The following is a 21642-nucleotide window of genomic DNA, read 5'->3' on the forward strand; positions in this document are numbered from 1 at the left end:
ACTACTTTCCACCAAGGTTGGAGCCCAGATGACCCCGCCAGCCTCCTGCCCTCTCCTTCCCACCACAGCCCCTGCTGCCAGCCAATCTCCGCCCCAATGCCCCCAAAGCTCCACGCCACGCTGGCCCCTCTGCCTGCTGACTGCCCATCGACTCGCCACTCGTTGGCCACCTCAGAGGCCACCTGCTCTCAGGGGCTTCTCGGACCCCTCCCCACCCACCCAGGCTCCCAGCCCCCAGGCAGAGCTAAGTTCCCTCTGACCTGAACAGGCCGCCGGCCGAGCCCCTGCTGCTCAGGGCCCACGCTGACTGCCCAGGAGGCTACACCACGCCATGCCATGTCCAGGGCCCAGACTGTGGCACTGCAACCCCAACCCAGGTTGACCGGCACACTGGGCGAGGAAGCCTCTCCTCTCTTTAGAACTCGGTTTCCATGCCTGACCAAAGAAGGGGTGGACCATGGGATGGCTGTGGTTCCTTTAAACTCTGAGAGGCAGCCACAGGAGGTGGTCATGATTTCAACCCAGACAAACTGGGGCCCAGCCCCAGCACTGCCCCTATGGGCCAGGTGACCCTGGGCACGTTATCTGCCTCTGTTATTTGCCATCTGCACAGGGGAGTAGCTAGTATCTACCTCGTACGGGTCAAGGGATTAAACGCGGTAATATTACGGTGACCATATGTCTCCGTTTGTCTGGGATAGTCCCAGTTTATACCTGCCGCCCTGGCACAATTAACAGTGCCTCCTTCACTCTCAAAAATGTTCTGGTTTGGACATTAACTTATACGGTCCCTCTAGTTAAGACAGGTAAAGTGCTCGTCCTGAGCCTGGCAGAGTGTTCAGTGAGTCCATCATTACTGAAATACTAGTTCTTGACCGCAGAGGCGGTTCTGTGACTCCACAGCAAAGAAGGGCACAGAACCACACGCACACACCGCACCAACGTCAGCTTCCTGCTGTCAGTGCTGTTCTCTGGTGATGTAAGGCGCGACTGCTGGGGGAGACCGGGTGAAGGGTACGCGGGACCGCTCTTTACTCTGCATTTTCTTACGGATCTCTAATTATTTCAAAATAAGAAGTTAAAAAAATCCTATTGTTTTGTCTCCAGTTACACTTGAGTATTTACGCTTACAAACACAAACAAAATGAAGAAATCCTAAAAATACTTCATGCAGCATTCATGTAATAAACAAAATAATTAATTCTAATTTACCCAGAGATCATCTTTGCACAATCCAATCATGCAGAGTATACCTATAAACTCGGAAATAAGTGAAAACAGCTCCCAGGGGGCAAACAGCTGTTGCAAAGGTCAAGTATTTTACCAACTGGCCAGGAGCCCTCAGTCCCTGACCCGCGTGTGCACGTGGAACCGTGTCCGTGAGACAGTGGCAGAGAACTGCCAACAGCAGCAATATCAGAAGAGAAGAGTTACTTTTGGCAAAGGTCTGGGGACATTCAGCATGGCACAAACATTAACAAGTGTTCTCTGGCCCTAAAGGAGTGGCTGTCTTGATAACTGAGTTTGTACCAAAAATCGGGAATTGTAGGGAAAAGAGGCCAGGCTGGCGCAGGCTGTTCCCCTGAAGAGAGAAGGGAAGTGAGTGAGGCATTTCAGAAAATTCCCACCACAAAATGTCTTTTGAACTCCTGGTGCTTAAAGAGGCACACTTGCTATCTGGAACTCTGACAGTGTGGAACCACAGGGGTTGCCAGTCGAGGAGGCATCTCTGCTGTCCCTCAGGGCCTCTCTCGGATCTCACCCCACCTGGCTGGCTATGCAGAGGGGGTCCAAGCCATGTCGGAAGCCTCCACGTAGTTTGCTCAGGCTCCAGGGCCAGACCACCAGAGCATGGGTTCCACCATGCCACTGGCTGCACAACTTTGGGCAAGTTCCCTAATCTCTGTGTGTCTTGGTTTCTTAATCTGTAAAATGGAATCACTGTAAGGATGCAACGTGGTAATGCATGAAAAGTGCTCAGTAACAGTGCCTGGCATGCAGTAAGTGCATGATGCAGCTCTCGCTATCATTATCATTATTATTTAATGCAAAGGAAGCCAAGCTTTTCTATTCCTGGCCCCCTCCTCTGATTTTGGCTGGAACCAGTGTCATCCTTGACGCCAAGTCTTGAGCTTTGTGAACGCGGCCCCGAGTACGACATGGAATGCAGTGGTGGGAGGGCAATGTGGTTTCCTAGCATGTTTTACATGTGCACTTAAACAGGCTCAGAAGGACATTAAACGGAAGGTTAAATGCACTCAGGTAAACCCACGGTGCCTCTGCTGAGAGACTGCCAGCCTGGCATCTGCTCTGCACAGGCCTCAGCTTTGCAGGGCAGATGCTCAGCTGCCCTGTGGCCTGCTCTAGAGAATGAAACATGGGCAAGGAGGCAGCACAGCGGGGCTTCAGTGTGCCATCAACCATGCAGCAGCCTGGTCTCTGCCAGGCGGCTCCACAGAGCCTCTGGCTCCCTGTCACTCGGCCAGCGCCTGGTCCACACCACACCATCCACTAGCACATGCTGACCAGGAATCTGCCTGCACAACCCAAGGATGCAGAGTGCCCAGGCCCAGGGAGCCACTGAGAGCTGAGCATAGTTCTCCTTTCTCCCTTGGTCCTTTCCGAAGGGCCCCACGTCAGCACAAGACGCACACAGCGAAGTAGTCTCGGCCCCCGGGGAGTTCCCAAGCTGCAAGGACACAGGCACCAGGAAGAAAACAGCAACAACAGGCGGCGGGGACAGAGGTGGCCACCAGAGCCTGACAAGTCTCCCTGGGGTAGCTCAGGACAGGCTGCGCCACACTGGGCGCTCTCACTGAGGGCTGAGGGGGGCCCTGTCAGTAGACAGGGTGGGGTGGGGCACCTCAGATCTGGGGAGCAGTGTGAGCAGATAGAGGGCTGGCACACGGCTTGAACCTCTGCAGGGAGGATAGGGGAGGGGCCCTCCTGGAGAGCAGGGCCCTGTGTGACCTCTGCAGCCCAGGCAGGACAGGTCGGGGGTGCTAATGAGCTTGTGTGGGATGAACAAGTGAGGCCAGTCATCTGGACGAGCCCCACGTGTCGGCATGTGCCACCCTGCGCATGAATAAGCCCAGGTGCAAGGGCCACCAGCTCTCCTCTTGGAAGCGAGTTCCTTGGGGATGAGGCCTGACTCCTGAGCTCCCCTCCCCCCTCAGTGGAAGCTCAGGTTGCAGCCAGCACCCAGCACGCGTCAGCAGAGCCTTGCTCAGTGTGCATCCAGGCCTGGTTTGCTGCTGGCTTGCTCTGGGGCCCTGGGGGAGCTCTGCCTTCTCCTGCGGGTTCCTCATCTGTGATAAATAACAATAAGAGCCCACCTTTACTGAATGACCTTTCAACCCTATGAAGTAGTGCCAGGCACAGAGAGGTTGACTTACTCAAGGTCACACAGATAATGAGGGTGGAGCTGAATTCCAGCCTAGGCAGCTGGGCCCCAGAACCTGTGCTCTTAATCAAGGTGTAACCCAGAGTCGACAAGAAGACCAGAGGTGTCAAAGGCCCCCAGAGCTCAGCTTTGACACATGCAGCCCCGAAGCCCTCTTGTGAGCCTGTGGGGACAACGAAATGTTTCCTCTCACTCCAGTGCCTTCCACCACTGCTGCATTCAGCCCAGAGTGGGCGTTTGGTGAGGCTTCAGAGCACAGCTGCGCAGGACAGCTGACCGCGTTGAGGGACACAGACACTTCACACCCACCCCCACGGGCAACAGTGGTGGTGCAGGACCAGTGCCCACGAGAGCAGCAATCTGTTGTCAGGAGATTGCTCTCATTCCATCTCTGCTGTTCAGATGAGGACATGAGAGCCCCTAGGAGCCCCAGACCTTCCCTCCAGAGGGTTTTTTCTCAGCTCATTATTATAATATGGTAACTCCTAGGACCCTTATTCAGCATCTGATCCCTTTTCTAGACTGAAAGCTTCACAGGGGACCATGCCCGCCTTTGCTCACACTGGGATCCCAGGGACTGGCCCGGGACCTGGCACATGAATGAATGATCACATAGCTGGTAAGGTCTACGCCTTTTAGAGCACCTCCTCCTCCCTAAGTCTCTTCTGCTTGGACTGAAAGAACTCTACCTGGGGAAGAAGGGGAAAAGGTCCTCCAGGAGGCAACATCTTCCTGGAGCAGAGACAGGACATAAGGTAAAGAAAACACAGCAAGCACAGGAGAGGGAGGGAGCATGATGGTGCTGGCTCCCCAGCAGCCCGTCCACTCTGGGACTGGAGAGGACCCCGGGTGGCATGACCATGATGCGGGGCAGCAGAGGCTGTGACTGGTCTAGAGCGTCTGCCCGGGGGTCGTGGGGCAGAGGAGCAACTGTTTTTGCTTGCTGGGCCAGAGGCTGAGAGGGAGGCGAGTGTGAACTGTCATAGTGACAGAACCAGCGCCCGGAAATGCTGAGTAGCGGGAGACAGGCCACAGATCCCAACAACTCTGGCTCCCAGTGTGGGGACAGGGGAACAGCCTGTGTCCCCAAACCACGCCTGAGGTCTAAAGACCTGAAGAAGCTGCCTACGTGAGTTGCCACCCTAGGGTAGGCAATGTACTCAACTGCTTCAAAGCATTTCCCCTAACAGATCCCCCACTGGCCTGGGAGGGATTACTGGTCCCCATTTGCACACGAAGAGACCCAGACAGGCAGGAGTGACTGTGCAGAGGCCACATGGCCGGTGGAGACGGAGAATGGCTGAGGATCTACAACTCCCCACTGCGGCCTGGCCAGATCCACATGCCTTGGGCCAGGGTTTGCACTGGAGCTGGGAAGCGGAGCCATTCAGAAAAGCTGAGCCCCACGGCCTTGTTTTTTAGCTAGGAGCCTGAACTGACCTGGGCTGACCTTGCTCGTGCATCTAGCCCCATCTAACCGAAATCAGCCTGTGTGCTAGTCTCCCTGCTCAGGGGAGGCTCCAAAGAGCTGACAGGCATTAGGAAGAGTCAAGTGACACAGGAATCTGTTCTGCCAAATGGCTCTGGACCCATCAGCCCTTCCAGGAGCCACGGGGATCAGAGGCTACTCAGGTATAAAATAGGCTGGGTCTCAGAACCCCAGACAAGCTCTGATTTTGAGCTGTAACAATCATTACTGTGGTTGTCACACAATTGTGGCGGGCAGTTGTGCAACAACTGAATGAGACTCATAGAGGGGGGCCACTTGTCCAGTCACCCAGGCCCCCATCTCCACCCACGGGCATCAACAGACAGCTGGCCTCTTCTTCAGTCCTTCCGCACAGCCTTGGGAAAGCCTGGAAATGCTACCCCTCATCCTTCAGAAGGTGTCCGAGAAGTCATCTGCTGCTTTTTAGATCGATGCATTGCCCAGATTTAAAAATCCTAATGGGAGACGGGACTTCTTTAATCAAGGTGCTGGTTAACACAGATTGGGGGTGAGGACCTCAAATTTGTATTCTGGTTAAATCTGGATTCCTGGCTTCACTTAAAAATTAGGATCTGGCCACCCAGGGCCTTTGGGTGGGGTGAGGCTCATGAATTCAAGGCTCTACTGCACAATTAACTTGAGGCCCAGCGCCTGAAGTATCCGAGTTCCCCTAGAAGTCCTCCACTCTCCCCTCCAGCATCCTTTTCAACCTCTGCCTAACCAGCTTCCCGTGGCTGCCCTCCACACAAAATCTGAACTCCTGCCCAGGGTCCACCAGCCTCACGGGGTCTTGCCTCTGCTAAGCTCCCCTCAACCTGGGCTCCTTGTCCCCTTGGCTCTCTGTGCTCCACCACCTCATCCTTCATTCTGCTTTTCACATGAGCCTGGTCCACTCCCACCTCAGGGCCTTTGCACATACTCTGCCTGGAACACTGCCCCCAACTCCTCCCACAACCACTCTTGCTGTTTGTTCAGTTTCAGCTCATGTGTGGCTTCCTTAAAGAGGCCTTCTGCTCAGGCCTATTCCTGTCCTTTCCACCACCCTATTTCTTTCCTTACCGGTCTTATCATGTTACAGCTAGTGCCCTGGGCTGGAATCCTGACTCTGTCACTTCCCCATGGTGTGACCTTGGGCAGGTCCCCTAACGTGCAAGGGTTCTAATACCCCCACCTCACCAGGCTGCCGTGAGGGCCCGTGTGTGGCTCAGAGTAAGTGCACAGTCCCACAGCAGTCACCGTCACCGCTTCCCACGTCATCATCTCCCCAACCCCATTCCTTTGGCTGATGCAGACATTTGCTCTGTAACATCCTTAGTACAGTGAATGCTTCCAGGCCAAACGAGGAGCCTATTACAAAGGGACACAGTTGCCATCTTGCAGTGTGCTGGCTTCCCCTTCCTGTGCAGCCTCCTTTCAACCAGGGGCCTCACAACTTCTCCTGGAGCCCTGGTTGGGGGAATACCATTTATCAAAAGAACAGAGCACACGCAAGCTGGCTGAAAAAGAGGCTCAGGCCACCCTGGCCTTAGGACTCCACGGCTTCCTCAGGGCAGCTGCCCTGTAAAACCTCCTCTCCTTGATGCAAGCAGGACCGCCCTCCCACCACAAACACTCACTCTCCTCCCCATAAATCAGCTTCTTATAAAACTTGATTTGGGCCCAGGGTCCTCATCTTGGGCAGTCAACCCCGCAGCCCCACAGCTGGGAGGTCTCCTAAGGCACAAGCTGAGCTGCCTGTGTGGGCTGCTGTGGAAGTCTGGATGGTGTGACTCGAGCAAGCCCCCAGGAACCTTGGAGCGTGGCCTTCATGTCCCTGGGGACACGGCAGTGCTGGGGCCATCAGGCCCGCTTGTCTTGGAGGAAACTGCCTAAAAGAACACTAACAATTCTAAGGAGTCTGGTAAAGGAGTTCTGCTTAATTATCCTGGGTTTTGTACTTGTTAAATGTTTTTCTCTTTTATTTCTCAGGAAATGCTTTCAAATAAAATCATGCCCAGGACCCCCAGGTCTCACCTCACACCTTCGTTAGCTTTAGCGTATGCTGGGCACTTCTTACCCAGGATCTCCTTCCATCCTCCAGAGCCCCTGCCAGGTCAACTCCACAGCCCACTTTGTGGATGAAGAAGCTGAGGTTCAGAGTATCGGGGCTGCTGAGGAAGGGCTCCCAGCCAGGGGGCAGAGCTGGACTCACAGCCAGTCTGGAGCCCAGTTCTTTTCGTTCTCTACCTTTCACTGCGAGCCATTCTCCAGCCTCCCGCTAGTGCCCTGGACTGGAGGTGTGGCCCTTAGGGGAGGCCCCTCCACGCTCTTCCAGCACTTCTCCTGTCAAGGTCCGTGAAGGGGGAGGGGCTCAGGCTGGAACCACGGCCATGGGGCTGTTCTGTCCTCCTTCCACATCTATTCCCTTGACCACAAGCATGGCCAGGCCCCAGGAGAGCTGGCCCTCACCTCTGCCCTCAGCCTGCTCGGCTGCAGCACACAGCCCGCCTTGAGATTCCAGACCTTGCCATTACCTTAAGCAAGATATGCCTTTATGCCTTCGCAGAAGCCATTCCCTCTGCCTGGAAGCCCCTCTCTTCTAAGTACATGAGTCCTGGCTTCTGGACCGCTGTCCTACCTCACAGCCCTGCTGCCTTGGACCCAAACTCTGATCACCACTGCTCTGACACCAAAAACCTTCACCTGCTGGGCTTGGCTGGAGGCCAGTCTCTGTCCCAGTCTGGGCTGTTCCCAGGCTACCCCAGCACTTGGGCTGGCCAGGAGTGTTCCTGGGTCTCTCTATACTGCCCCAGGCTGACCTGCCCTCCTACCTGGCCTCCAGAGGGCAGCAGGAGCCCGATCACAAGGACCCTCCACTGGCTGATGACCCAGTGAACGTGCAGCAGAGAGTTGCTGGTGCTGCCAGACTCAATACTGAGAAATTGGCACTCAGCCTGGGCAGGCCTTGAGTCCCCCTTGGGGAAGGGAACCATGGAGAATGGGGCCCCACTCTTCCTGGCCAGAGCCAGCCCCCAGCCCAGAAAGTAAAACAGCTTTTCTGGTTACATCTGACTATTTGTGGCCTCACCTCACCTCCACACAAAAACGCCAGGAACGCAGACAGCGGAGGCATAGTGGGCGGAGGGAGGGAGCTGGGAGGAGTCCCACGCAGAACCAACACCAAAAGCACAAAATAGCCCTTCAGGCCACCACCCAAATTCCATGCCTGGACCCTGCAGCCCCTGGAATCAAGGTGTGGGAAAGGGGTTTCCAGGGGCCACCTGTTCCTGTGGGGCTGGAAGCGCCGCTCAGTCAGCAAGGGCAGTACTCACCGTTGGAGCGGTGGATGCAGGTGTGCTGGTTGTCACTGAGAAAAAAGCCACGGTGGCACTGACACTCGTAGCTGCCCATGGCATTGACGCAGATCTGCTGGCAGCCACCATTGTTGTCCTGACACTCATCCACATCTGTGAGAAGAGGAAGAAAAGAGGAGAAGAGAAATCACATGTGGAGCTGGAAGCGAGGTGTGACTGGCTGGTGGGAAATGGAAGCAATCAGTTACCCCAGACTGCACGGAAGCAGCTCCAGGGAGGCACTCCACAGAGCTAGACCACAGCGCTGCTCCACAGAGATGCTCCCCAGTGGGACTGCACGGTCCTGCACCACAGCGAGACTCTACGGAGGAACTCTATGGTGCTATACTGCGGGATACTCCACAGAGACGCTCCACGGTGGGACTCCACGGTAGTTCTCTATGGTAGTACTCCACGAACAGGATCTCACAGAGTTACTCCACAGAGGTAGATAGTTAGAATGGCCGTAATGCTACCCAACCCTGATTTTCCTGTGTGCCTGGCATTGCTCTAAGCGTCTTACCTCTCTAATCCTTTAACCTCTTTAATCCTCACAGCAACTCTTTAAGTCAGATCCAGGTATTAGCCCATTTTATAGATGGGGAAATTGAGGTACAGAGAGGCGAAGTCCAAGGTCCCCCAGAGGCAGGATTCAAATCTGGTGGTTTGACTCCCAAACCTGGGCTCTCACTCATGCCGCCAGACTCTCCCTCTCTAGGAAGATTTTGCAACCTGCACCATCTACCCTCAACACACAGAGCCCCGCCAACCAAATTCCACTGTCCCCTCTTTCTTCAATCACACCTCAGATTTATAACTGCAGTACAAGACCTTGCAGTTTAGGAGAGGCTGGAGGACAAGGCAGCCTGTTAAAACCCCCCTCGCTGGAGGCTTTCTGCCTCGAAAACTGATTTTAAAAGCCCAGAGAACGGGGAGGTTTTTAAAAAGCCCTGACCTCTGGCTGCCGAGACTGCTGCGGAGGGCTGCCAAGTGGTCTTTCCCTCTCTCCGGGAGAGGCAGACCTCGGGGCCGACACTCATTTTTGGCCAGAGGCTGCTGGCACAAAGGGTGCTGTTGGCTGAAAAGAGTCTTTATGGAGCTCTGGTCTTGAACAGAACAGCATGTTTCAATTACCAAAGTCATAACCCCCTACACTGTCAGTTTGTTTAATGAAAGAAGGGCTTCTTAAACCTTAATGTGCCATGTCTGTATTGTCATTTTAATAGGGAAATATATGAAACCACAAAGGCAACGTGAGCTACTGGCTGCTTCTAGCCAAGCCCCCAACCCCAACACACACACACACACACACACACACACACACACACACGTTCACTTTGGCCTTGAGCTTTTTAACACAGCCATCTTTTACTACTGGGACCAAAAGGATGTGAATAGGTGAAGAATCAGCAGAGCGACCTCACTGAACCGGGAGAGGACTCAGCTCTGGCACGATTTCAGCCGGGTCCTACTTAGGCTCAGGGACAGCAGACCACTTCACCACCCACCGTCACTGCCTTTGAGGCCAACAGTGAGGCAGGTCATTATTCTCCAGCAAGCTCAAATGTCAGCCGTATGGCAGCCAGGAGGGAGGCAGAGCACTGAACTCTAAAAGCCACCAACGGTTACAGCTAAAACGGTAAAGGTGGCTCTTGCTGAGAGGAGCCTGAGAGTCGGGTCCTGGGGGAAGCTGGGAAGGACAGAGAGGGATTATTCTGAAAACCTTTCTCTACTCAATAAAATCTTACTGATGGCTCCCCAAAGGCCCAGTGGCAGCATCACCTTTCCTGGGGCACCTACCCTTCACACCGCCTCTGGCAGGGAGGTTTGTCCCTGGCCTGCACTAGACCATGAACAGCCCTCCGCCAGGCACCATGTCCTGTTCGTCCTATCAACAAGAACACAAGGCTAACACTCCCCAAGTGTTCATTACGTGTCAAGCATGGGGTCTCCAGAACACCAACTCACTCGATCCTTGCAGTAACCCTGGGCGACAGGTTGTGTTACTGACTCATTTTATAGGGGAGGACACAGAGGCACAGAGAGTTGAAGTAACTTGAGCAAAGTCACATAGCTGCTCAGAGCGGAGGCAGGACTCAAACCCACTGTCCAGCTCCTGAGCACGTGCCTTTGGCCCCCCAGCCAAGCTGGCCACGCCAGCAAGCGCATTCAGACTAACGCTATGAAGAACCAGCTACTCTTAACCCGAGCTTGAGCTGGGTGTCACCTCGAACATACACTTGTGAACCCCAGGTGCAAATGCAAAACCAGAGCCAGCCTGCCATGAGAAGCATAAGGAATACGCCAGCATACTTGGGCTTACTCCTGTCTCCGGCCCAATAAGACCCTGGAGAGGCACTGACGCCCACCTGCCGGCACACACATAACAGTGAGATTTGTACAAGGGTAGCTGCTCCTGGGACTCAGTCTAGACCCCCTTAAAGTCACGTTCTTTGCTGTTCTCCCCCTGGTTCTCAGATTCTTTGCTCTGTACCTTGGCTTCCCCAGCCCTAGTAAAGGTTCAATTGATAAAACAAAAAAAACCCAGATATACCCCTCAACTGCTGAATTCATGGTGTAGAAACACTACTTCGACCCCACCATGACTGAGCCCCCTCCCTGGTGCCATCCGTCTGGGCTGGCCCACCTCTTCACCTCACTGGAAGCTAGGAACCAGAGGGCAGTTGACGTAACACATCTACAAACTCTGAATGAGCTGGCAGAGTGGCTGGGCCTTGGGACATGGCTGTTTACACTAGCAGGGAACAATGACTCGCCAATGCTGATGAATAATTTGAAACAAATGCAAGGCCATGTAAACATTTCTTGTCCCCACTCCCAAATGATAAAGCCCCGAGATTAAGCAGGAGGGAAGAGGAGGCTGCCCCCTCTGTACCCTTTTTCCACTGTGGTCCAAACACAGGCCTCCCTGCTCCCAAGTTGGGTGGGAAATTGTGGCCGCAGAATCCCTTTGGGTAGCCTGTGGCAGTTATCAACTTCTCTAGGAGCTGGATTAAGGGCCTGAGGCCCCATCTCATACATCTCACACCCCCATGTCCCCAGCCCTCCAAACGGGACCCACAGTGAGGTCTGAAGAGTGACCAACCGGAGCAGCTGGTTCTGTGAGATGGGTATTCACTGGCTTAGGACAGACTGGGTTCACCTGGAGGCCCTCACCAGGCCCAGCAGAGCATTATGGGAAATACTCTGCCCTTTGGCTCTCCTGAGCGGGGCAAGCCCAGCACACACTGCTCTTTGGTCCCCCAGGACTTGGCACATTCTGTTCTGACAGGTGCCCTATGGCCAGGAGGAAGCCTACACCTCCTGAGTCAGACAACCTGAGTTCTGCCCATGACCTGTGGCCCATGGAAGGCACCCAGGCCTCATCCCCAGGAGGGACTGTAGACTGTCCTCCAGGAAGCCCTCCTGGGGTGCTCGAGGTGCACGCCGTCCTCTTCCTTCTCTCCCCGGAACTGACTGTTCCATGTGCTGATGGGCCACTGTGTAGGCATTTCACCCCACTCCCCACGTCCCCCAAGAGATGAGCATCAAGGTTGGCTGGTGGGGCTGGCAGCCTTATTATCATAAATAACAGCACCACTGCCACCCAGGCCCTGGCATGGCACTCTCAGGCACTATCTTAATAAACCTGCACAAGGGGCCAGCCCTGGCGGCCTAGTGGTTAAGTTTGGCGTGTTCTGCTTCAGTGACCTGGGTTCAGTGCCTGGTCATGGACGTACACTGCTCTGTTAGCAGCCATGCTGTGCTGGCAGCCCACATACTAAAAAACAGAGCAAGACCGGCACAGACGTTAGCTCAGGGTGAATCTTCCTCAGCAAAACAAAACAAAACAAAACAAAGAAAGAATGAAAAAGCAAATCTGCACAACAGCTCCACATGGCAGATGTTATCCTTATCATTCCAAGTCTCAGAAGAGAAAACTGAGGCCCAGAGAGGGGAAGAGACTTGCACAAGGCTACAAAACACGTGGAATGGGGATTTGAAGCCTCGTGAGTCCAGGTCCAAAGCCCTTACTCGGCTCTTCTGTGATCTGGCTTCTCTGAACGAGGCCACTTCAGGCCCGATCATGGCAGTGAGAGTAAGTTCCCTGGGTATTTATGCTTATAAACCCCCTGACCCCACACGCTCATGTCTCCAGTACCTGGTGCAGAAGCCCCCTCCACTCTGAAGTCCTGGTGCCCAGCAGAATTTGCTTGCCCCTGGCTCCCAGACCAGGTGAACCTTTGCTCTCTACTTCCTTCCCCTGCCCTGGACCTTGGGCTTGGCCAAACTGTCTCTGCTCTGGGCCGAGGACAGACCTGAGTCTCTTCTATATCCTTGCAGAGGGTCAGGCCGAGTGGGTGCTCAAGTTTCAGCAGGATAAACTGAATAGCACACATGTGCTTGAACACACCAGTGACAGGGAGCTCACTACCACACAAGGCCCGTCCACTGGAGCAAAGCACTGTCCCGGCTCCCTCCAGGCATGCAAAGGGGGCTCATTTGAGGCTCCCCATAGCCTGCCCACCTCTCTAGTAGCCCCCTACAGAATTCTGCTGCTCTCTGAACACACCCTCTCAGGCACACTGGCCTTCCTGCGCACACGTGCACCTCCTTTTGGGACACTCTCTCCCTCCTTGTCCAGACAGAAGTTCTTCTTGCCTTTCAAATCCACCTGAAATGTTTCTGGTCATTCATTCCCTCCACAAACACTGGGCACCTACCAAGTGCCACATGCTCTGAGGTCCTAGGGCAACAAAGTGAACACCACTGGTTAAGTCCCTGCTCACCAGGCGGCCAGTGTGTTGGACCCGAGCACAGAGGCGGGAGGCTTTGTGGAGAGGGTGATGTGGGAGCTGGGCCTCGGAGAGCTGGGAGATTGGTGACCTGAGGCTGGAAGAGGAGGAGGAGGTGTTCTGGAAATTCTCGTGGAAGGGGCAAGGTGGGGCATAGATGGGGAAGGGCCTATGACCACTCGGGCAGGAGAGGAGTTCTGGAAGCTTTGTGGCCTGCACACCCACACTCAAGAAGACCCCACCAGGGCTCTCACAAACCCTGGCCCTGTCTGGGTGCCCCTGGCCCCCATTCCCACCAGTCCTGCTGGCAGAGTGGACAGTCCTTGAGGAAGATGTCTGTGCAGCCTGACAAGCCAGAGTGTCACCAACCACTGAGGCCTCGGTGGAAGCTGAGCCTGTGTGCAGTGTGGGCCCTGAGCAAGCCTGTTTCCAATCCACGATCCCTGATCCCTGAACAGGCCCAGGGTGGGATGGAGGAGTGCTCCGCCTCTGAGTCCTGCTGGCAGCTCGCGGTCCTTCATCTTTATTTATGGCCACAGCTGAATGTTCCCAGAAGGCAGGGAGCTCCTCAGCACACAGACTTAGCTACAAAGCAGAGAGGAGGCCCCGTGGGTTCTGGGGCAGACTCTAGGAGACTCCTCTCAGGAAACCCTTCTAATTGGCAACAGAACTGAAGGACGTAGCATGGATAAAGAACCCCAAAGGCCCCCTGTCTGTGAGGGTCGGGCAAGGGCCTTCATCATGGGCTGCCTAGACTAGCCAGATCGCCCTCTGGAAGCACCAGCCTGCAGTCTCCCCAGGTGAATGTGCTCCTTCCAGTAACACACAGATGCACCTTTGACTGTGCCACCAGGGCTGATGGAGCCCCTAACTCTTCTGGGCCAGGGGTGGGGTGGCAGGCAAGGGTGCTGGGAAGGGAGGGGAAGCTGAACTGTGGCTGGTCCCTGCTCAGGGGGCCCTCAGTTGGTAGGCCTTGGAGACACCCTCCGAAAGAGATCATTCCAGTGCGGTCTGAGATAAAAGACATATGGCCTCTGCTCCTTGAATGCTGCTCCCCAGCCTGAGGCCCAGTGCCTGGTGCACCGGGAGCACTCATTTGTTCAGCCAACAGCCAAGGGAAGACGGAAGATGGGAGGGAGGGAGGTAGATAAGGGCATCAAAGGCGGCAAAAGAGGGGACTCGCTCCACCTCTGCCCTGCCCCCACCCAGCCATCCTGCCTGAGAACTGGCTGGGCTGAGAAGCCCCTCCCCCTTTCCCTCCCACACCCAAGCAGTCACGAAGGCTGTTGACTCCTCAACACCTTGCCCATCTGTCTCGCCTCCACTCCCACAGCCCAGCCCTGGCTTGGGCCTCAGCCTCTCCCTACGGGTGTAGTCTACATGCTCCTCCTGGATCTCCCAGCCTTCAGCCTCTCCCTACCAGTCCCAGCGGCCACTGTGACGACTCTAGTTAGAGCAGGACACAGCACCTTGGCACCAAAGATCAAGTCCAAACAGGGTCTCTGGGGTCAGGTGCTCCCACCTCACTCTGCAGCACCCTGTGCGAGCACAGTCTGCATGCGGGGGTGGGGAGACAGCCCTCAGCTGTGACTCTGCCCAGGTCTGCTTGGTGTGCCCACCACTCACAGGCAGAGGCCACCCCCACCCCCGCCAGCCACCGAAGAGTCTGGGCTGGGCCCATGCACTGTGATGGACACAGTCATTTTCCAGCAAGAAGGGTTTCCAGAGCCGACATCAAAGGGCTGTAGATTGATCTGTTTCCGAAAGGCCTCTGCAGGCAGGACTGAGGTTTGCCCATGAGGTTTGCTTTCTGGCCCAAAGTGCTGGTGTTTGTTTTTATTAATAGCTGGCTGTTCGTCCCACTTTGGACCAAGAATCCAGGTTTGCAGTTATTTATAATAACTAAAAATTACTTCTGGGTCCAGCTTTGGTTGCCTTGTGTTTCCCACGAATGTTTCACGATTTGCAACAGAGACTCTGTGTTCTGCCTGGACTCCACCCATGTTTTCCTGGCTGCCAAGAGCCTACTGTGTGTCAGGCCCTGTGCCTGGCTCCCGCATTCCAGCTCCCACCAAGGGTCCAGGAACAGAGGCAGAGGCACCAGCCCCTCTCAGGAACCAAACTCAACCTCCAGCCCTGAGAGCTCCCTCCTGGTCCCCAAGGGTGGAGGCCCCAGCTCTCCCTGGCTCCTTTCAGAAGGAAAGCTTAGGCAGAAAAGCCGCTTGGCTATCGAGCGACTCTTGCAAAATTGCATTTGATGAGTTAAGTGTAAATAAATGAGAACCAGATGGATTAGATTTCTGGTAAAATACACATGGGTCTTAAAGCTTTGAGGCCTAAGTTCTGCCAGATCCAGGACACTCCTTGAGCTGTTAGAGGTGCTGGCACAGGCAGGCAGGAGGTATGACTGGGGTCTCTCGGGACCTGTCTGTTTCCTGGTCTGGGCATCAGCTGGGGCCTTGTCTGGGGCTCCTGACTCCCCAGCAGGTCGGCTGTGTGTGGGAGACACAGGGTCTCCCAGTGCAGCTCTGCTCTGACACTGAGGCCCTCAGGCTGGGCCTGAGTCCCAGCTCAGGGCTGGGAGGTAAGGCACATGAGTGGTGGGTCAGCTTTCTAGACGGGCAAGCCCACTGCTCACATCTAGACCCAAGGGGCCAGTCCAGGGCAGGCCAGAGCGCTGTTGAAGCTGCTGGCTTTCAGGGTCTGGTCACTGCATTGCTCATCTGGGCCCCACCTTCAATCCCAGCCGCTGCCTTGTGGTCTCCCAGCGATGGCTGAGCAGCACTGAACATCTCTAAGGACCAGGAGTTTGCTGTCTAGCTCTGACTGCTGACTGCTTCTCCTTATAAAAATCCACATGCTGTGTCCCTGCGACTACTACCTATGGGTCCTGGTTCTTGCCCTGCAAGTCACACCAGCTACAGTGCAAGATTCAATGAGTAACTTGCTATGTGACCTTGGGCAGATCCCTTAACCATCTTGGCCCTTGTTTTCCTTCTCTATAAAACAGGAATAACAGTACCTGAATTGTTTTGGGAATTAAAGACCATGAGGGAAGTGAAGCACTCGGCACAGTGCCTGGTGCACACAAGCCACCAATGGATGTTAGCCACTATTGCACAGAGTCACTGCAAGGGCCCAGGGACTCACCCACGTGAACATGCCTGGGGGACAGGAAAGTCCTTTCAAACTGTAAAAGCGACACTAAACCGCATCTGAAGGGAGCACTCAGTCCTGCCTCGGCCTTCCCATCTCCAAGCAGAGCAGCTTCAGCTCCTGGAACTGCTTCCTCCTGACGTACATTCTGTCCTGCTGGCCACTTGAGTCACCCTTCTCGGGGGGCCCAGCCTATGAGACGCTTAATGTTGGCCCATAACTGGACATGGCCCAGAATTGGTCCTGCGTGTGGCCTGCTCGGAGTGCGGGACAAGACCTACCTTCTTATGCTCTGCCCGTGCTACCTCTTTCATTTCGCCAACTACGTATTCTTGTTGAGATATAATTCACATTACATAAAATTCACCATCTTAAAGGGTATACGTCAATGATTTTTAGTCTATTTACAATGTTGTCAGAACATCACCATGATCTAATTCCAGACCGTTTCCATCATCACAAAAAGACCCCAGGACCCATTATCAATCCCAATTCTCCCCTCCCCCAGCCACTGGCAACCACTGGTAGTCTAGTTTCTGTCTCTACAGATTTGCCTATTCTGGACACTTCATAGAATTGGAATCATACTATATGCAGCCTTTCGTGTCCGGTTTCTTTCACGTAGCTTAACGTTTCCAGGGTTCATCCACGTTGTAGCATGTGTCAGTACTCCATTCCTTTTTATGCCTGAATAATCTTCCATTGTGTGGATAGACCACATTGCATTTATCCATTCACCAGCTATGGACATCTGGGTTGTTTCCACTCTTCAGCTATCGTGAATAATGCTGCTATGAACATTTATGTACAAGTTTTGTGTGAACATGCTTTAATTCTCTTGGGTATATACCTAGGAGTGGCACTGTTGGGTCATATGGTAACTCTATTTTAGCTTTTTGAGGAAATGCCAAACTGTTTTTCCTTAGTGGCTACCTACCATTTTACATTCCCACCAGCCAAATATAAGGGTTCCAATTTCTCCACATCCTCACCAGTACTTGTTATTTTCCATGGTTTGTTTTTTAAAAAAATTATAACCATCCTAGCAGGTGTCAAGTGGTATCTCATTATGGTTTGATTTGTATTTCTCTCCTAATGATGTCGAGCATCTTTTCATGGCTTAGCGTCCATTTGTATATCTTCTTTGGAGAAATGTCTATTCAAGTCCTTTTTTTAAACCCGCATTTAAAAATGGGGTTATTTGCCTTTTGACTGTTGAGTTGTAAGGGTTCTTTATAGACCCCAGAGACTAGACCCTTACGAGATACATGCTTGACAAACACGTTCTTCCATTCTGTGGACACTACCTCCTTTCGAACAGCCCCGGGAAGCACTAGACCCTGGGAGCTCAGTGCATCTGTGGGGGCCAGGCCAGTGAGGCCTGGGCTCCTCTTTGGCGCTGTTCCCAGGAGATGTCACCTGTCCCACAGCTTTACCAGCCACCTACTTGCCAATGCTACTCAAACCTCCAGGCCTGCCTGCTCCTCCACTCTCCAGATTAGACATCAGTGGCTGAGCCGGTGCCTGCATCTGGATGTCTGATAGGCAGGACAAACTTAACAAGGCCCACGCTGAACTCCTAACTCCGCCTCCCACGAAAACAGAAGAGAATAAAGCCAAGCCTGGTCCTGCCCTCAGCCTTCCCCATCTCAGCCAAAAGCAGCACAATCCACAGTCGCTTCAGCCAGAACCCCCAGTGGTCATCCTTGATACCTCCCTTCCCCACTCCCCACATCTAATCTCCTACTAGGTCCGGTACTGTCAGCTCCATCTGTAAATAAACCCAAGTACCATGACATCTCACCTCCACCCCAGGGATCGCTGGGCCCACTCTCCTCTTCTCCAGCCTGCATTCTTGTGGTGGCCTCCCCACTGGCCTCCCTGCTTTCACCCTTGCCCCGCCATCCCACACAGTGACCTCTAAGTGTCAACCAGCTGTGCTAGTCCTCTCCTTGAAAGCCTCCAGAGGCTTCCTCGCTCACTGTGACTAAAACGCGAACTCCCTTTCCTGCTGACCAGGCCCAAGTGAACTGCTCTGCCCACACCTCCTCCCAGCCTCCTCCGTGCTCATCCGACGGCAGCACACTGTGCCCTGGCTGTCGCTTGACCACAGCTACCTGTTTCCATCTCTGGGCCTTCGCACTTGCTGTTCCTCTGCCTGGAATGTGTTTCCCTGATCTTGGCATGGCTGGTTCCTCCTCATTCAGACCTCAGCTCACATGTCACCTCTTCAGAGATGCTCTCCCTGACCACCAAGCTAAAGCAGCAGTCACCCATCACATCGCCTGCCATCTACCTAGTACTTTCATCTACCTAGTACTTCCATCTAGCCAGTACGCCCATCCACCCAGTACTCTCGTCTACCTGGTACTCACATTTCCCCAGTACTCCTGTCTACCTTATTCTTCCATCTACCTGGTATCTTCTTTGTATTTTTCTCTCTGTCTCCCCAGAGATTACAGAGTCCTTGAGAACAGGGGCTGTGCGTCTGTCTTGAGCATCACTGTATCCCAGGGTTTTAAACAGTGCATGGGGCAAATAATCCATGTTTGTGGACCAAGTAACTGAGTGAGAACTACAAAACATGGTTGGGGGAGGCAGCTGTGGCCTGGAGGCCCTGGCTCATCAGGGATGAGCTGTGTGGCCCCAGAGGGTCTGCCCAGTGAGGTCCTGGAGCTCCAGGAGCCAGTCAAAAAAGGCAGCCCTAGATGAGTGATGGGAGTGAGTGCTGGCCAGTGGGTCTTCAGGGGACAGAGGCCATCAGATTGTCAGGAGGCTAAGTGAGGGCTGGTCAGGGAAGAGCCGTGCCCATCTGTCTGCATCAGCCTTGCCTGGGAGTGAGCCCCATCCTAGGGGGAGCACAGCCCTGCCTGTGGGGAGCCTGTGGAGAGGCCAGGATGGAGGAGGAGGAGATGCCCTCAAATCCTGTCGGCCTGTGAGCTTTGGGGCTCAATGAACGAACGGACCTACCCAGGGCTCCTGTAAGTGAGCACAGGCTGAAGTGTCCTCCTGCTTCATCAGTGCCTTCACTGGGATGCGGACCAAGGTCCAGCTAAAGAAAAGCCATTCTAACTGGACACTGCTTCAGGACGCAGGTAGAGGGTAGGGGTTTGGAGACAGTGTGATGCCCTCCTGAATGACATTTTGTTGACCTCTGTCTATGCCACTTACGACAAGACCAGCCCTTCCTCTAATCTCTCAAGCGTGGGCAGGAGGGGAGGCTGCAGGAGACGGAAGGGAAACCACGGTCCTTGGGCCCCTGCTCTGTGCCAGGCACCCTTGCTCCAGGGTCTCATTCAGTCTCCCCCAGGGCAGCAGCAGTCTTATAGCCAGGAGCTCCGAGTGGGGAGTGGCCTGCTCTGTCACCAATGCATGAGTGACAGAGCCAGGAAGGGTACTGGACACTTTTGTCCCCCACTTCAGGCCTCTGACAGCGCAGCTGTGAACGTGATCCTGGCTGGACATCTGTGAGAGGCACTGGAGTTTTTAAAAATTTCTTTTGATGGGGAGAGGAATGGAGGAGCGGAAAGAGGGAAGGAGAGGAAAACCAAACAAACAAATCATGGACCCAAAGCGAGAAGTTCTAAGAAAAGAGAGGGGAAATGTTCTGACAGGATCCTGAATGAACATCCTCAGAAATAAAACAGGCCCCACTGGGTGTGATTACCTGTGGATCGGGCAGGCAGTGCAGTCCTGCTGCCTTGGGAAAAATTCCCCTGAACCAGGCAGGGCCCAGGAGCCCCACGCTGCCCTGGGGACACAGTCCTCCAGCCAGTCCACCACGTCCGACTCCAGCTAGCTCAAAGGACTTATTCCCAGCATAAACTTCCCACCCTCAATACTGCCTGGAATTCTGAGGTTCCAGGAATCAATTCCTCTTGATTGAACGCAGCACTTTTCTCCACCTTCCGAAGCTTTGAGCGTAAAATCCAGATCCTTCCACTTGTTAGGGTACTGTGGGTACTTCATGGTGGCCCGTTCTTTTACTCCTTCCTGCCAGCGCCCTCCACACGGACACCAGTCACCACCTGGGAGTTCTCTCCGAGTGAGAGCCCCCCAGCACACCCCGGGCCCTGTGCCTCCTGCCCCCATCCTACGATGGCTCCTTTACTGGGCTCACTCTGAGGGGCGTGTCCCTTCCTGCTCTCAGCAGTCCCTCGTTGCTGGGGGTGTCATGTGGCCACAAGAAGACTGAAAAATGATTTTGTGCCAACAGTCAACACACTTAAGAAGTAGCAGACTGAAGGGCTGCAGAAAGGCAGAGGTGGAGGCTGCCGGAAAAGGAATGGGGCACTGAGCTTGGATGAAGCGCTGGAAAGACCGCCAGGCCTCTCCATGGCCAGCCCCACCCTTGCCAGGCCCAGTTCGTGGCCACTTCCTTTGCATGGCATTCCTCCTTTCAAGAACCTGGCATGGCTCCCTATCACCTGTCCAATAAAACTGTTTTTTATTTAAAAATTTGAATTTACAAGGAATTTTGAAAAACATTAAAAAAAAAAAAAGATAACAAAGCTACACTCTAGCTACCACCACAATCATGAGCATCTATTTTGTCTTTTTCACGTGCTGATTTTCTCCTAGCGGTAGCGAGTCCCTCTGGACATGTCCTTCCCACCCTTCTTCACGGAGAGTTGAGTTAGAGCGTCTTCCGTGCCGGGACTCAGTCCTGACCCTGCCCTTCTTTCCTGCTGCTTGTCCAGTTGGCAAGGGACCCCACCCTGCCCTCGGTGCACTCATCTCCATGTCGCCCCATGAATAAACTCCCCAGTGAGGGACACATCTACGCTGCTAGAGCTCTTTCCATTTTAGGGATTATTCCCTTCAGATGGAGTCCCAGAAGTGGGGTTCCCAGGTCAAAGACTATGAGCTTTTTCTTAACATTCCTCACTGTACGCCTGTGCATCTGCACACAATTTGCTGATTTTCCCCCCAGAGCGCGTGTGCATGAGCAGGTGCCTCATGTGAAGTCACCTTTCAATGCCCACACCTTCCCCCAGAGAACAGCTGTGATGAGTCACACGGGTTTGTTTGTTCAGTCATGCACTCAAGAAGGCACAAGGACCCACCCTGGGGCAGAGACTAAGCAGTGAGCATGAGGTCAAGGCCTGCCCTCGAGGGAGCAGCCCGTCGAGTCGAGGGGGAGAGAGGTGGTGAGCTCAACAGAGATTAACTGCTGCTGGGGTCAGAGCTATGCAGGACAGGCAGAGGGTGCTGTGGAGAGGGATTGGCAGGCCAAACCAAGAGGGAGGGGAGCCTGTCTCTGAGCCGCGTGAGGACCAGTACAGGGAAAGGTACCTTGGTAGTGGGACGGGGGCAGGGCACATGTGTGTGCACACATGTAAGTGCATGTATGTGTGTGTGTCTGGTGAGCCTGGAGCAGCATGTGGGGCCCTGGTGACTGCTGATGAGGGCCTGGGAGGCAGGCTTGAGTCTGTGATGTGCCCAACGTGCAGCCTAAGGTGATCC

The 21642-nt window shown here is 54.3% G+C and overlaps 1 protein-coding gene across 7 annotated transcripts in view; it reads right to left on the reverse strand.

The window, feature by feature from the left end:
* SCUBE1 (signal peptide, CUB domain and EGF like domain containing 1) overlaps window positions 1-21642 on the reverse strand; it is a 135616-nt gene that overhangs the window by 79013 nt on the left and 34961 nt on the right. For all 7 annotated transcript variants that reach the window (XM_070600644.1, XM_070600642.1, XM_070600647.1 and 4 more), the window contains one exon: window positions 8204-8338. In XM_070600644.1, coding sequence (XP_070456745.1) covers window positions 8204-8338 — 135 coding nt within the window. The remainder of the gene's footprint in view (window positions 1-8203; window positions 8339-21642) is intronic.

Source organism: Equus przewalskii, chromosome 29, assembly GCF_037783145.1.
Source record: "Equus przewalskii isolate Varuska chromosome 29, EquPr2, whole genome shotgun sequence".
Lineage (NCBI taxonomy): Eukaryota > Metazoa > Chordata > Mammalia > Perissodactyla > Equidae > Equus > Equus przewalskii.